Below are 16,694 nucleotides of genomic sequence, written 5' to 3'. Positions count from 1 at the left end.
TGTTTAGGGAGCTGGTAGGCTCGAAGGCAGTGTAGTGCCCGGGGGTGCCATAGCGGGAGATTCAGCAGAGGGTCGTGCCTGCCAAAGGGAGCCACGTGTCCCAGCCATGAGACCGTGTGAGGGCACGGGAAGAAAATTGGGGGGCGAGGACCGAAATTGTAAGGACACCAACACAGGCGACGGGAATCTGGGTTGTTAGAACCAATAGTTTAAGCGAGAGGAGCTTGTTGAAAGCCCCGGGGTAGTTTAACAGTTAAATGGATAGGGTAGATTAGGAAGTGTACCCCTCCGCACCATCCATCCCCTCGCTCTCGTTGTGGGCCGCTGGACCCACTTTGGTTATAGATCGCTGAACTCTGGGGAGGCCATCCTGAGGCTTAGATTGGACCTCAGCACAGGACGCTAGCTCTCCCTTATTCCCCTCCAGGAAGGGAACGTAGGGGTTGGGAGTAGGCTTGGTGACAGGATAGGTTAGCCGAACAAGGACAGTACAGGGGGTTAGGGGACGATTTATAGTGGGGAAGTAAAAATAAAAAAATAAGTTGGGGCTAAATTGAGGTTTGACAAATTAAGGGAGTGGGTATAGACAGTGACAGGCAAAGGTGATAGGTTGGGAGGGAGACCGTAGAGTAGGTCCGAGCCCGCCTTCCGAGTGGCCAGCACCACCGCACTCCCTCCACCAACCTCCACTGAACGGCAAAGGCTGGCCAGCTTCATCTGCTGGCTGCGTTGCTGCAAGGCAAAGGCCGGCCCACTTCATCGGCAGCTGTTGTTTTGCTGCAAGGCCTGTGCCGGCTGGATCGTCTGCAGCTGCTGTGCTGCAAGGCCTGTGCCGGCCGGATCGTCTGCAGCTGTTTTCTGCAAGGCCTGTGCCGGCCAGTTCGTCTGCCGGCTGTGTTTGCCTGCAGCGGCCTTCTTCTGCGGGCGGTGTTTGCTTGATCACCTTTGCCATGCCGTGCCCACTGCCCCTGTTCACCAGCCCCGTTCAATTTTTGCTTTCCCCCCTGTTCATTGCCATGTGCGCCAGGATCAGAAAGCAACAGTTTGCAAGCTGCGAGAACTGCCCTGTTGGCAGCTACAACACGGGCCTGCAGTGGCGGCCCGTGCACCGTGTTAGCGTCCATCCATTCATCCATCCATTCGTTGTGCTCATTGCGTGTGCCACTTGAGCTGGCACGGAGACTGCGTTTGTGCAGCCCATGCACCGTTGTGGTTCACTGCGTTCAGTTAAAAAGGGAAGGCCTTGGACTGCGAGTGAGCAGCCGGCCACGTTCCCTGTCACTTGCATTGTTTGAGCCAGAGACTGCATGCGAGCAGCCTGGCTCCCTGCTAACTGCTTTCTTTTTGCAGAGTCCTTTGATCCTGGGCCATGGTTTAGTATAAAATTTGTAAGTTAAGGTTAAGATGTACTGTAAATATGAGTGCGCCCCCGGCATGTCTGTCTCAGCGCCGGCAATTTTATTTAAGTCGTCCGTGTGAGTGAGTTTGTTTAGGTAGTTACTCAGCCCTCAGGTTATTTATTTTGGGGACACGAATACCATGAATGTCGAACTCAGGGATCCGTAGGTAAAATGTACTTGCGGAGAACTACACATGATGGCACACGAAAATTTGACGACTCGGGACGAGTTTGTAAAAAGGGGAGGGGGTAGTGTTGTGGTTGACGAAATTCACAAACCACCATTCAGGTCCCTTAGCTGAGATATCTCTGTAAGTATATGTGGAGTTAGGCCCAAACCCGTTGTTTAGAGGGAATAAATGTCATTCATGCGGGCTGCGACCCTTTTAGATAGCCGTTTTTCTTTTACTATCTTTATTTTGGACCAGCCGCCATTACTACCACCACCAACCACGTCTCAACAGCCATCACACAACAACCACCAACCGCAACTCTGCTTCACAACAACAGCCACGACCTTTACCGTCACAACTCACCCTCACAACCATCGCATCACCGCCATTCCCGCGCCGCTTGTGGGCACCGATACTGGACTCGTGCAGGGCGCGCACCGAGCAGCGGGTGCAGAAACACCAGCCTTTCCGAAGAAATCAGATCAAAAACTATTCACGCCCACTTCTGTTCCGTCCTATCAGCGAGCATGGGGCGATTTGGCCCCGCCTCCAGGTGCGTCGGAGTATAATCGCTATATGCAGATTCACGGATCAAAAAGCATTCACGCCCACTTTTCCTCTGTCCAATGGGGAGCCAGCCAGAGGTAAAGGGTCGAAGGTGAAGGAGCGAAGCCACGGGGGCTATAAAGGGCCGCGTTCGCTCGTAGTTGAGTCAATCAAGGAGAGTTGGAAAGAGTCAGTCAAGGAGAGTGGAGAAGAGAAGAGTCAGAGAAAGCAGTTGGACGGAGCTGTGGAGAGTTGGAGAGGTGGCAGCGGCGAAGGCAGTCGAGGGGGCGCTCGTGTCAGAGTCGGGGAGCTGCGGAGAGGGGAGGCCGATAACGCGACCGAGGTCGCGGTGGAGACGCTCGTCGCGGGACCCGAACCAGCGAGATATCCTCATCCCCCCGAGCATCAACAAGCCCCTCCTGTTTCCCCCCGCGCTGAGATAGTGGGAGAAGGGGGCCCCGTTCCCACCCCATTCCAGACACTGTCCGCGAGGCCCGCGGAGTCGGGGCGCCACTGCCATTTTGCGGCTCATCACCAGACGGGTAGGCTCGACGCGGTCTCGGCCCCAGGCCCGTCTGCCCCCTCATCGTTGAGGGTGATCCCTTTTTCTTTTGCTTTGAGTATATGTGTTGTCGGCGCCGTCTGTGAAGTAAAACTGAATAAGTGTTGCCGTGTGCTCGGTAGTCGGTAGTAGATCTGCATTGTGTTTTCCTTTTACATTTGCTTTTTGTGCATTATTGTGTGTTTCTTCTTCTTTTACATTTGCTTTTGGTGTATAATTGTATATGTGTGCTTTCCGTTTGCCGCGGAATAAATGTGCTTTATGTTGAACTGTTTTTCCCGTTTCGCTTCGTCTTTTCCTTTATTGAATCTCCATCTTACTTCACGTAAAGGGTTGGTCATGGGCTAAAGACGCCCAATAATTAATCGAACCGTCGAGGTTGACTAGAACACCGCTCAGTTATCCCGATAGTACGGAACGGGTCGCTTAAAGTGGCCCGTGTCCGAAGTCGACCTGCGGCGAGGTGTGATCGCCCGGTCTACCCTCCGTGTGGGTACTTAGGTAGGTCGAATTTGGCGAGCAACCCTATCCCACGCGGGGGCCGATTGGCACGATCGTGGTGAGGCCGAAAGGCCCACCCATGACTAGTTCCCGGCGTTAGTCCGAGAGGGTCACGACGGGATTGCCCGTCCGGTGGGCGACGTGCCGCGATTCGAGTTACGTGGCCGCTCGCACGCCGGCGGGCGCGAATCCGCAACAATATTTTAACGTTCTACAAGTTCGCCATTTACATTAATATGCAAATGTGGAGTTATTGGACTTTTTTGGGGACTTGAAAATTTGTCCAGCCTCGATTTGTCCAATGTGAAGTTTCTTTCTCTGTCATGTATTGCTCTGGGCTTTTCAATCCTTCATTGAGATAACATGAGGGACCCCGTAGCTGGACCCCATTGCAGACTTGAACTAACTTTCTAACTCGGAAAACCCATATCATGTGACAGGGTGATAGTGTTGAAATTTGTTAAAATGGAGGCACGCCTTGAAGCCCGGGATTACTGGTTTACCAGTTTTAATCATTATAGTAATTGCTGAGGCTGTTGTTGGCTTAACGGTTTCGGTGGCTGGCTTAAGATCTTCGGATCTTGAGTTTGAGCCCCTGTCTTGCTGATAAATAACACCAGGTGGGTTAACTCAGCCTGTCATCCTGAGATCAGAAAAAACGAGTACCAGCTTACTGGAAACAGGGGCACCACAGCAGCAACACAGCTGTGCTTCCACTAATGATGCAACCATCAGCAACAGGCTGCATACAAAGTAATGATAATAATAATAATAATAATAATAATAATAATAATAATAATAATAATAATAATTAAAACTGGTAAACCAGTAATCCCAGGCTTCAAGGCGTGCCTCCATTTTAACAAATTTCAACACTATCACCCTGTCACATGATATGGGTTTTCCGAGTTAAAAAGTTAGTTCAAGTCTGCAATGGGGCCCAGCTCCGGGGTCCCTCATGTTATCTCAATGAAGGATTGAAAAGCCCATAGCAATACATGATAAAGAAAGAAACTTCACATTGGACAAATCGAGGTTGGACAAATTTTCAAGTCCCCAAAAAAGTCCAATAACCCCACATTTGCATATTAATGTAAATGGCGAACTTGTAGAACGTTAAAATATCTTCCAGAATGTGTGGTCACTTTTTGCCTATCTTCTTTGGTTTTCATTTTACGATATGTCAAAAATGGGTGATTTTCAACTTTGGGGGGCTCTGGGGCCTCACTGGGGTAAAATACAGACATAGTGTAAAGATATTTGGAATCCCCTCTTCAAGGCCTATCAGAATCTGTCATTAAATTTTTTCAACTCTCATTTGCATATTTGGCATATTTAATGAGGCGAATCGGCATCATTTAAAATCATATAAATTAAATAACGATTTTGACCAAATTAACAACTTAATATTCCCATGGAATATCGGACATGTGTGCAAAAGCTTGAGGCTGTTGGGTTATCCATTCTGGAGAAGAAGATGTTTTTAGGTTTTGGAGAAAATCCAATATGGCCGCCATACCACGTGACCTACGTCATCAAAATTTTCAAAGTATAAACTTCAGGTGGAGAGTTATTAAATGGATAAGTTTCATTGAATTTAATCCAAGCGTTGTTTTCATTTTATGACATTTCAAAAATGGGTCATTTTCAACTTTGGGGGGCGCTGCGGGCTCACTGGGGTCAAATACAGAAATAGTATAAATATATTGGGAGTCCCCTGTTTAGGTGATATCTAAATTTGTCATTAAATTTTTTCAACTCTCATTTGCATATTTTGCATATTTAATGAGGCGAATCGGCATCATTTAAAATCTTATAAATTAAATAACGATTTCGACCAAATTAACAAATTAACATTACCATGGAACAATGCAAATGTGTGCAAAAGTTTGAGGCTGTCGTGTTATCATCCAACAGTTTTCCCTCCAGATCTGCCACAAAATCGGTCAGTAGAACATAAAAACGCCTTTAATAATAATAATAATAATAATAATAATAATAATAATAATACTAACGATTTCAATCGAGCTTCAGCCATGCTTGAAGCCCTAATAATACGAACGATTTCAAGAGAGCTTCAGCCATGCTTGAAGCCCTAATAACAGTACTTGATATCTCGTGATTGATGATTGGGTGGAACCATGCAGAGGTTCCATGGGGCTGGCGAAGAGATTAAAATCTCTTGCATCATTATATGATGCAATCTTTCATCATATAATACATATATGAAGCAGAAACCACAAAAAAGGGGGAATTCTTGGAAGGTGTTCACTATATTCCCTCCTGTTTAAACTTGTTTTTACCCCACAACAATTAACAATCAACTTCTTAATGGGATGACTTGTGTCTTTAATTTTAAAAAAAATTAAAAAAAATTCTGCATCGATGATAAAAGAAACCAAATTGTTCTTCTTTTAAATTCTACTCCAACAAGTTCTTCAATCCAACCCATTACCATTTTGTACTTTGCTCCTCATAATCAACCGTAATCCTGCAACCCTTTCAGAATGTGAGATCCAAGCAACTGGGAAAATTCATATTCCATCTTATATATTCCGAGCCAATTACATTGGCATTATCTTTTGACAATAATTACCATCACGTTTTACCCTTCCCTTCCACAGACAAATTAGAGATGTCAGAGAACACCTTTTATCCCTGAAGTCTTGTGAGAAAAAGGACTTGGGAAAGGTACTGTATTTTCAAACCTTGCTTTGTGTTTCCGAGAGCGATCTATATTTCCTACGAACTTCCATTTAGTCCGAATCTAGATATTCACCAATGCTGAGAGCGTGAGCCGAAAATTTGATTGGTCAACATGATGTAAAATGGCATAATATTTTATCTTAAGTCCTGCTAAACTGGAGGTTTTTGGAAGTGCCAACCAGGCTATTTGTGTTCTACAGTGTTGAAGTATATAATTCAATTGAAATAAAATAAAAGTTTTAAAGGCTGTGAGTGGGAAAAAAACTTTTCTGGAAGTTTACCGCCATTGATGCACCGTCTTTTACCCCACCTTATTTAACATACTAAATGAATTATTCGTGCCTGTTGTTTGTGTCCTTTATGACGTCCTTAATAATGGTAACGTTTCTGTTTGGAATGATTTTCATTTTTGCTGGATTTTCAGACATGCAGAATAAAACAATTATATTACTCCTAAAGCAATGACCTTGAATTGGAACACAAACCTGCAGTTTAGCAGTACCTTGGCTATGAGTTTGGCAAATTGTACAGAGTCTCATCTCATATGCACAGATTAATGTGAAACCACAAGTTTGTGTTCCGATTATTGTTCCAATTCGTGTTCTAAAATGTTCAAAACATTAAATTAAATTGAAATGAAGTAGTTCCTCAATCATTAACTGACATCTGTAGACAGACAGAGTGAACCAATTTCTTAACCCCGCTTTGCACTTAGCATGCGAAGGAATGAGACTTTAGTATGTTATACATGCAGTCAGACTTAGTACTTCATTTACTTTATCAATCATGCAAGCCAAGTCAGGTGACAAAATTAGTTAAATTAAAATCTAAACAGTTTTTGTGTGCACTTACAAAAGTTCAGGTTCACTTCACAAAAGTAATTTTGTCTTTTACTGAGGATCCGTCCGACATAGCGCCCAATGTCGGTTTGTTGTACTGCGGACAGCAACATGGCACCGTCTCCAAGGTTGAGATTTCCATGAAAGATACCCCGTTGTTTATAAACATTCCTTCGTTTTGTTTGGTAGAGAACCTGAAAAGATGAAGAACAAACGATGTTGATGCAAAACAGAACAGCGAAAACATTTTAATTCCACACTTTCTGAGCCCAAGGGTATCTCAACTGAGTCCTGGCAAGAACGAGGGTTTATTTATTGTGTACTTTAAATACAGGTATCAAGGTTCTGGAAGGGTGCAAGACCACAACCAGCACTACCACGACTACGTTAACAGCTTCAATTATTCCTACCTTATTGTGTGACCAGGGATGTCCCCCCCCCCCCCCAAAAAAAAAAAAATTCATGAACCAGCTCGCCAAGCCTGCCATTCAACTGAAGGTCGCAGGACTTTACAATTCATGCCTGGTGCCGGCGATAATTCCTATAGTCTCCGTGAAAGACAATGAGGGGTAGCTTCAATATTCACCAACTCATGCTAGCACACTAAAAATGGGTTGGGGTGAGGGTTGGGACTGGGTGAGGGATAGACCATGGAGAGGACAGAGGGTGCAACACTAGGAAGTAGATGGTAGAAGCAGAGGCTATCAACCTGTCTGACATGCAGAGAAGGGCCAAGAAATTCAGTTTCGTTATGGTAGATTCCAACAACTCAGAGGGCCTTGGACTCTTTGGCATCAACATGTGAAATATGTGAGGTAGAAGTGCCAGGTCATGGAAGAGCAGAGAATCCACCATCACACTGTGAATGAAGCCCTTGAATGTTGATAGAAGTTCAGATTTGCCAAGGAAAGACTTTGTACAATGGAGGATGCGCAGTCAGCGGCTGGTTTTGGAAGGCAACTCTGATATGTGGTTTCCCCGAGAGAGATCATGGCTAATGGTGAAGCCCAAATGTTTGGGAGATTGAACTTTTCTCGGAGAAGCTGTTCAAGGAAGTAGATGAGAGAGTTCACCTGATGGTCCTATTAGACAGATAGAATGAGAGTATTAGATTTGTCAGAGTTGAAATACATATTCCAAATGTTTGACTACCTCCTTATTCTTTCACGATGACACCTGCCCATCTGAAGAAAGAGGGATGCCATTGCAGTGAGCAGAGTTGTCAGTGAAAACATAAGGAAGGTTTTCAAGATGATCAGAAAGGTCGTTGGTGAAGGTAAGAAACAGGACTTTGCCCAAAGCACTACCTTGGGACACTCCAGCCTTGACAATGAAAGGAGATGAAAGGATCTCATTAAAGAGAAATGTGCTGACTATGAGACTAGAGGAAGTCACCAAGCCATGAGAGGATGTGGCCGTGGATTCCGGAGAATGATAACTTGGAAACCAAGATGGGACGACAGCTTAATGGAAGACTCCATGTTCCCACGCAATAGCGTTGGCTTTTCAGTCGGAAAAGAAAAGTACATTGTGGCAATTAATCTTCACCACATGAATCACTGGACTGGTGGAGGGATGTTGTGTAGGATATGCCAATACGTCTGTGGGCTTCAACCCACCATCAAAAAAACGTTTTCTCTACCTGTTTGAAATTGCATACTCATTAATTACTCCTTGTAAACATTCATGTTTTCACACCTTTCAATTGTATTAAAAATTTTCACACATATATCTATGTTTTGCCATGCAGCAGATACTTATCTTGATGCTGATGGTGTGAACAATGAGAACTATGTGAAAACTTCATACTAATTATGGAAGAAATATCATGATTTTAAAGCTGACCCACAACTTACGATTCTCTATCGCACTGTACAAATGGGAAGGTGATGAACGCAGTTTTATTTCTTCACGTTGGAGGATATTTTGCTCAGCATCAAATTTTGGAATTTTTATTGGTGCATTAAAACCAGGCTTAGCTCGTCTTTGTCACACAAGAGGAAGAGAAGTTCGGCAAATCCATCTGACATTGCAAAATGCTTCATTGGTGAATTTTAAATTCCGTTGATTGAGGTTGATTCTGACATGGTGGAAACCATATATATATTTACACCGAGCATCAAAGCAAAAGGTTGTGGTTGTAGGTTATGTGGTATGCCTTGGTGGGTAGAAATGCCAGGTTTCTTAGCAACCATTTCCTTTGGACAATCGTGAGGAAGGAAATGGAGTGCAAAGAAAATCATACAAGGAGTAAAAAATTAAATCGGCAGAAAGCTTGTCAGGGTGAAGGGACCGTCTATTTATTTCATACACAAACATGGCGGAAGTTTTGAAGTCTTTTCACCTTCCCATTCCTTAAATGCAACATGAAAGCATAATTTCAAATAATCAAACCCCTACACCCCCAACCAACCTGCACAAATATCAATGTGATCACTCCAAAGCCAAAGGCAATAAGTTAGTGATTGAGTGATGTTAACATTCTGATTCTGATGTACCATACTCTGTTACAGAGTGTCGGTGCTGCCAAAGCAGTTTCTTTGCAAGGGTTATACTGGGTGGTTTAAATTGCTGTTGATAGATCAAGAATTTGTAATTTGTTCAGGGTGTCGGCGATAGCTCCTCTTCTCTTCACAAAGGATACCACGCTATCTTTAACGTCCACCAAAGAATACTGGAAGACGGGATACCCGATTTAACGTCCATCCGAGGTATGGCACACGCACTGATGAACCAACCTTACTGTTAAACACCAGGATGACAATTTATAGCAGGGTTGGGATTCGGACCCAAGATAGACAGCTTAGAGGCGAGTGTGCACACCACTTGGTCTAGACCATCCCGCCAGTCCAAAGTTAACATCAATAAGTAAAGACAGTTAAAGTACAATATTACTTTAAATAATGTTCCTGTGTCCCAATGTTGAAGAGCTCGTCAACAGATGAATTAATGGTCATTAAATGAGATAACTACTCAGGTTGTGTTAATGAGTGTGGGGTATCTCACAAAGAGATGCAAAGTGATGTTTTCATACAAAAACTAACATTTGTTAATTTTAAGGAAATCCATATTTGTGTTAAAATCAGTGCTTACAATGTTCTCAGTTTCATTTTTGTAAAACTTCCATTTGACTTTCTTCACTGGTCGGGCTCCAGGAAACGTGCAGTTCAGCACAACATCATCTCCTTCTTCGATATACACGGCAAGTTGTGTGTTCGAGCCTGCACCCGACACATCACAGAGCAAGTCACACACTGACAATTTGTTGTGTCCCAGACCTAACAGCAATCTGTACAACTCCTGTCATCGTTGATATTAATGGGGAAATATTCCTTTTTAAACAAATTGTCTTTTCTTTTGATGTATTCACTGGTTCTTTTCACCCATGTACTCACTGCCTCTTCATATAATTGCTTCACGAAAAAATAAGTGACCACTATATTCGTTATTGGTGTGTGTCTGTTGGGTAGTCGATCTCGTTGAAAAAAAACAATTTTTCAAAAAAAATTTTTTTTTGAAATTTGATCTACCCTTATTATCAGTATTTCCGTCGATATGTTTGTCTGCCTGTCTGTCTGTCTGTCCCTCTGTTCGGTCCAGTGCTCCGTTAATACAATGGCGATTTCGATGAAACTTGGTTGGTAGGTTCATACCATGACCTAGTTGTGTGCGAATGAGAACTGTTGCTATGGACACCACCGTTGCCTAGCAAAGGGACTTTAAATTTTTTGAAAAATCATTAAAAAAATTTTTTTTTTCAAAAATCGGGCCATGAGCGACTGTGGGCAGTACATTCAGCCATATTGTCAAAAATTTCCAGCCGGATCCTATGAAAACTGTCGAAGAAGATAGACTTTGAATGAACCCTGGTCGAAAACAATAAAAAAAACGAAGTTAGTTATATCTCAGAGTCTATGCGTCAGATATACATGAAACTAGTATGGTAGGTTCATGGTATGTCCTAGTTATGTGTGAGAAAGATCCGTTGCTATGGACCCCTCCGTTGCCTAGCAACGGCCAAAAAACCTCTAAATGTGGGGGTATTTTAATGAAAAAACAAACAATCTGCAGCATAAACCCTTGAAGCTAGAATCATTAATTTTCTTGTGCTTAATCCTCAGGTCATTCCCCATCGAACGGGCCCTTCACGTCAGGTTCTATTGGGTAGGCGACTACCCATGTCCGCCTCCCAGCTTGTTGGGTAGTCAATCTCGTCGAAAAAAGATTTTTCAAAAAAAAAAATTGTTGAAATTTGTTCTACTCTTATTATCAGTATTTCCGTCGATATGTTTGTTGGGTAGTCGATCCAGTCGATAAAAAATATTTTTTAAGATTTTTTTGAAATTTGTTCTACCCTTATTATCAGTTTTTCCATCTATGTTGGGTAGTCGATCTCGTCGGAAAAAAGAAAATTCCAAAAATGTTTTTTTTTGAGATTTGTTCTACCCTTATTGTCAGTATTTAAAATGGCGATTTCAGTTAATACAATGGCGATTTCGATGAAACTTTTCGATGAAAATATGGTGCCTGAGCACCATATCAGTCTCTCTTGGATTCTGTGGATCTAAAGCTCTCAACATTTTTAGAATCTCCGGTGATGAGGTTAAAGAATAAGGACGATTTCTCTCGCATTGCAGGCAGGTCAGTGCAGCCTCTGTTCTTTTCAACCAACTATTCTTCCTTCGATGTTGTTCATTCTGCTACTTCGACCTCCGGCTATCACCAACAACTGCAGGATTCATGCATTTTTCCAATAATGTCGTTCTGGTTCGACTTCCAAAATGCAGGCCAACTGAACACCAAGTTTTATTCCTCACTTAGACTGCATGTGAAACTACCTTCCTGGAACTGTGGTATCCCACTCTCCCCTCCATGCGTTCAAGGATGCGGTGCACTGTGATCTCCTGTCACTCCCCCCATTACTCACAATCTTTATTACTCTCATTAACTCTTCCAAATACAACCCTCTTATTTTCAGGTTGCAGTGTCTCTCTCCCATTACCTCTCCCCCTCCAGCTTTTTTCTCTCCACAAGACTGAAACTCATGTATTGTGTCAAGGAGTTGCCACAATTCCTGACTGTCAGTTCATGCCCTCTGTCACCTTGCTCTTTCATGAGCCTCAATCTTGAAGACACAATAAACCCTAATATCCTCAATCGTAAAAACTCTGCCTCTCATTGCTTCTCTATTTGTCTTCTAAACTGACCCACAACTTACTTTCATTGCACTACCTTGGCTTGAGTTATACACTAACCCTACCTGGCAAGTCAACCAATGAGTTTTTTTAAAGACTGGCCACGGACTTTGATAATCATTCCTCTTAAAAGGCCAATGCTGATCAGTGTTTGCGCTGATGCTTTATTAACCTTTCATATCTCAAAAATAACAAATTATGTTTTACTTCATTTTCATTTATAATAATTGCTCTTTCAATAAAAACAAAAATCTTTCGAGCAAAAACAAACAAACAAATAAGCAAATTCATTTTGATTCACATCTGTTGAACGCAACTGATTGAAGACATGTCAGAGAAAAACATAAAATGAAATGAATGATCGGAACTTTGAATGATTGGAAGATGCTTCTACTTCTGTATAATGATGATGATGAAGAAATACTATCTCATCACCTCCGCCACTGAAGTTGGACGGAGGTTATGTTTTCACCCCTTTCTGTTTGGCTGTTTGTTTGTCTGTTTGTCTGTGAGCAGGATATCTCAAAAAAAATGTGGAAGAATTCGGACAACATTTGGTGGACAAGTTGGGTGTGTGAGAAGGACAAATATATTAGACTTTGGTGAAGATCCAGATCTGGATCCAGATACTAGAATTTAAAAACCGATTCTCCTCCACATTGAGAGATATGGTGAAAAACGATATGTATGTCTCAAAAAGTTGTGGATGACATGACAAATGTAGGTGGATGGGTTGGTTAGGGTGACAAGAACAAGCCGATTAGATTTTGGTTGAGGTCCGGATCCAGATCCTGCTGAAAAGTGGGATACAAAACGTAAACTGTTCAGTCTGGCAGAGGTATGTGGTTTACTGAGTGCCAATGAGTTACTGAGTTCTTTAGAACTTTACTGAGTTCGAGTTACAGAGTTAATTTATGAGGTCACGAATGTGATTATGGATCTTTAAAGCCCCCCATGAAAGGATGTTGACTCAGCCTGTTGGGCCACAATCTTGGCAAAATCCTCAACTTTCTGAAAGTATTGAGCATAAAGTAGATCATATTGCCGAATTAAGATCAGTCCTGACTTATAATTCATTGTATAACATCAAGATAAAGATATGTTTGGTGAACCTATAATACGAGATAGATAACTGTTGAGCGTGACAAAATGAGAGCTTGAGTAATATGAGGTACAACCGTATTTATTTATTTTTATTTACACTTGACATTTCATCCTTTACATTATTTTACAAATTTTACTTTGTGTATCATCAATCTATAATTCCAGCAATCTTTCTGTGTGTGTCTGTCTGTGTGTTTATGTTTATTATTATTACAACCACTGGTCCGATCTCATTGAAACTTGCCAGGTATATTGCTGGGGCCCTGTGGATGTGCCTTTTCAAGGTTTGATACTAATCGGACAAGTGGATCCCAAGTTATGGCCATTTATTTACCAAACCAATGACAGGACACGGTGCTATGACGTCACGATTGACGTCACAATTCTTGTTATTATTATTAATATATATATATATATATATATATATATATATTTTTTTTTGCATGTATGGCCACGCACGTACGGGCACGCGAGAGTGAAGGAACAGCCTGTGTGGTTGTTGATTCTGGCACGTGGTTTGAAAGTTTTTTTTTGCATGCACGGCCATGCACGCATGGCCACGCACGCACGGGCACGTATGTATGTACCTTTTCAAGGTTTGATATTAATCGGACAAGTGGTTCCCAAGTTATGGCCATTTATTTAACAAACCAATGACAGGACACGGTGCTATGACATCACAAATGACATTACAATATTTTTTTTGCACGTACGGGCACGCGAGAGCGAAGGAACGGCCTGTGTGGTTGTTGTTTCTGGCATGCGGTTTGAATTTTTTTTTTTTGTATGTAGGGGCACGCACGTACGGGCCCACGCTAGTAGAAGAGAAATGCAGTTATTTTGCCCCAATCATGCACCAGCAATTGTCTTGTCTTCACTTTAATCTACCTTAAAAATTCCAAAATCTCCAAATAATCATTAGATTTTAATTTTGAAAATATTTTTTTGCATTTGAGACATTGAAGTTCAATTTATTTGGCCGATGTAAATGATTAATTATACATTTTCTAATATAAATACAAGTCTTTATATTTGAAAGAATGACTGCCCTTTAAGAGGATGGAAGTTTGTTAATTAAATAAAGGATGTGGAATTTTTACCTCTTGGTTTGAAACACTCATCGGAAAATTCAAGAAAGCATGTGGTTTATATTATGGAACAATGGCCAAGACTTGTAATGTAGGAAACGGCGGAAAAAGGAACATGAGGTTGGGGGAGGTGGGGGTGTGGGGACCCATATAGATTGCCTCAAAACCTTAGAGATTACACAAAACTTTATAGATTGGAAAAATACCTGTAAAAAAACCCCTTATAGATTGGAAAAATAATTCAGAAAGAAAAAAACATAAAACGTTATACATGGGAGAATATAGTTTGGGTCATAATGTCTTGTTGTATTCCAATTCCAGCAGTGCAGGACACAAATGTAACCTACAAAATCAAATGCCATTCAATCGTAAGAATTATAATTGATTGAAATCTCTATGTACAGATCAGTTAAAAAGAAAGACACACATAAGACAACCAAGATATTGGAGGAACCTGTTGAACGATTTGAATAGAAAATAGAATAATCACAATACTCGAGGTGACTTTTGAACATGGATTCCCAGCATCACGAGACAATGAAGTGTTCAGATGGGAACATCAAGCAATAGTCAATCCGGTTTTTCTACAGAGTGTGATTTATATTATAAGAGCAGAGAGAAATTATGTAGGTCACGTCTTGTAGAGTAGATAAGAGTTGAAAGTTTGTTGGTCTAGAATCAAAGGCACTATTTTTATCTCCCGGTACTCATATATACCTTGACTCACCAGATTGGTGTATTAAGTTGTGCGATATGGAAAGAGAACCAGAAAGGTTCACGGCATCTGTGGTTTAATTGTACGACTAATCGCTCTACTTCGGATTGCAGAGGTATCAATTTAGAAAGCATATCTGAATCAAATCCGTACATTGCTGCACTGCAAGGGAAGTACTCAGATGGGAGTGTGAAAAAGGCATCAGTTAACTTTATTATTAATCAGGAAGAAAGTTAAACATTAAAGCACCAAGAAAGTGCATCCCATAAAATCCATAAAGCATTTCCTTTTCCCAACACAAACTGCACTTTATTTCACATAACACCACTTGCCGGACAGAAAAAAAGGTTATTTTACAATTAATATTAAAGTGAAGACAATGCAATTGCAGGTGCAGGATAGGGGTAAAATAACTACATTTCAATTGTATGAAACACAAAGTAAAATTTTAAAATAATGCAAACTTTGTACCTGGCACACGCATGTTGGGGTAAAAGAGGTAAAAGAGATACATTTTACGTAACATATGATTTCCACCATTTTTTCAATATGTTTTTTTTTTGTCAAGTTAACTGGAATTGAAGCAGACACCCTGTACTTCAAAAGATTATAATTGCTATAGGAAGAGGTTGTGACTTTAAACTTCCATTAACCTATAAGCAACACAGTGATTAATGGAATAAGCAATGCAGCCAAAGTTAAGGCAACAAATAAAGAAGGCTTATCAGTTGGACGTGAAGATCTTACCATGCGATGCAACGTGCGAAAACACCACGAGGAGACCGAACAACAAGTAATGCTGGACAACCATTGCTCACCGAGTGTGGATCGTACCGGGATCACAACCTGCTCCAAAGAACTTACCTCGGACGAATAAACCTCTTTCGCCGTTTCTTTAACTGACACCTGAAGTGGAAAATGTGTTCTATGCACATTATGACGAAGTGTTGACCACTCGATCGTTATCGTTACCTCATCATCGAGTTTTCCCCACAACTGGATTTCACGCCACAAACCATAGATGGAAATGCTCTACCGGTGGAAGTGCTTAGTCAAGTTAAAAAATAAATTCACAGCTTTACGACGTTTCAAGTTCAAATTAATCTTTAAAAAACAAAACAACCTCAAAACTGTGTTCTCTTCCATCACAAAAAATATTCTTTTCAAGGCATGCAAGTGAACAGCAATGGGATGCCATAACTGTAATAATGGCATGCTATAGCTTTCTTTATTTTTGTTTTTAATCTTGTTTTCAAGGTCATGGTATAACTTTTACTTAACTCACATGTAGTAGAAAGACATCAGCAGATATGAGTACTTTTACACAAATTATAAGGAAATTAGGAGATAATGGACAACATATTATATGGGATTCTTCAGGCTCTTAGTACCAAGCACAGATACAGGAAATGCAATGTGGGAGAGTTGGGAAGAAAGTGTGTGTGCGTGCGTGTGCGCGTGCGTGTGCGCGTGCGTGTGCGCGTGCGTGTGCGCGTGCGTGTGCGTGTGCGTGTGTGTGCACGCACGCATATGCATTCCATACTCAACACCAATTTCTACAAAATATCACTCTTTGTCGACCTGTCCCACATTTACTTTGTAATAAACAGCACACATCCCAATGTCACGAAAGATTAATTTGATGACAAAATAACAACTTAACCAGAAATAAAACATACGGTAAGCCAGTGATTTAAAAAGACATTATTGGTTTTTAATATTTTGAGGAAGTCAACAAAGTAAAGTTCAGGGAGTTCTATAATCTCATCTACTCAAAGGAAAGAGAGGTCTCCACTCCAGGCAGGAGGAGAGTTGCATACACCTGGCTATGTGGTGCTATGGATGGACCACTGCCTGCTGTTGTTC

The 16,694-nt window shown here is 41.7% G+C and overlaps 1 protein-coding gene across 1 annotated transcript in view; it reads right to left on the bottom strand.

The window, feature by feature from the left end:
- LOC147013169 (uncharacterized) overlaps window positions 1-15,733 on the bottom strand; it is a 139,089-nt gene extending 123,356 nt beyond the window's left edge. Inside the window, 3 exon segments of the mRNA XM_085854806.1 lie at window positions 6,740-6,920; window positions 9,820-9,947; window positions 15,576-15,733. Coding sequence (XP_085710932.1) covers window positions 6,740-6,920; window positions 9,820-9,947; window positions 15,576-15,639 — 373 coding nt within the window. The 5' untranslated portion in view covers window positions 15,640-15,733.
- Window positions 15,734-16,694: the final 961 nt, after the last annotated feature.

Source organism: Eptatretus burgeri, chromosome 14, assembly GCF_056783735.1.
Source record: "Eptatretus burgeri isolate ZD-2024b chromosome 14, Ebu_testis_v1, whole genome shotgun sequence".
NCBI classification, from domain to species: domain Eukaryota; kingdom Metazoa; phylum Chordata; class Myxini; order Myxiniformes; family Myxinidae; genus Eptatretus; species Eptatretus burgeri.
Note: the sequence above shows the minus strand (reverse complement) of the source record. Positions and strands in the feature narration are given on the sequence as shown.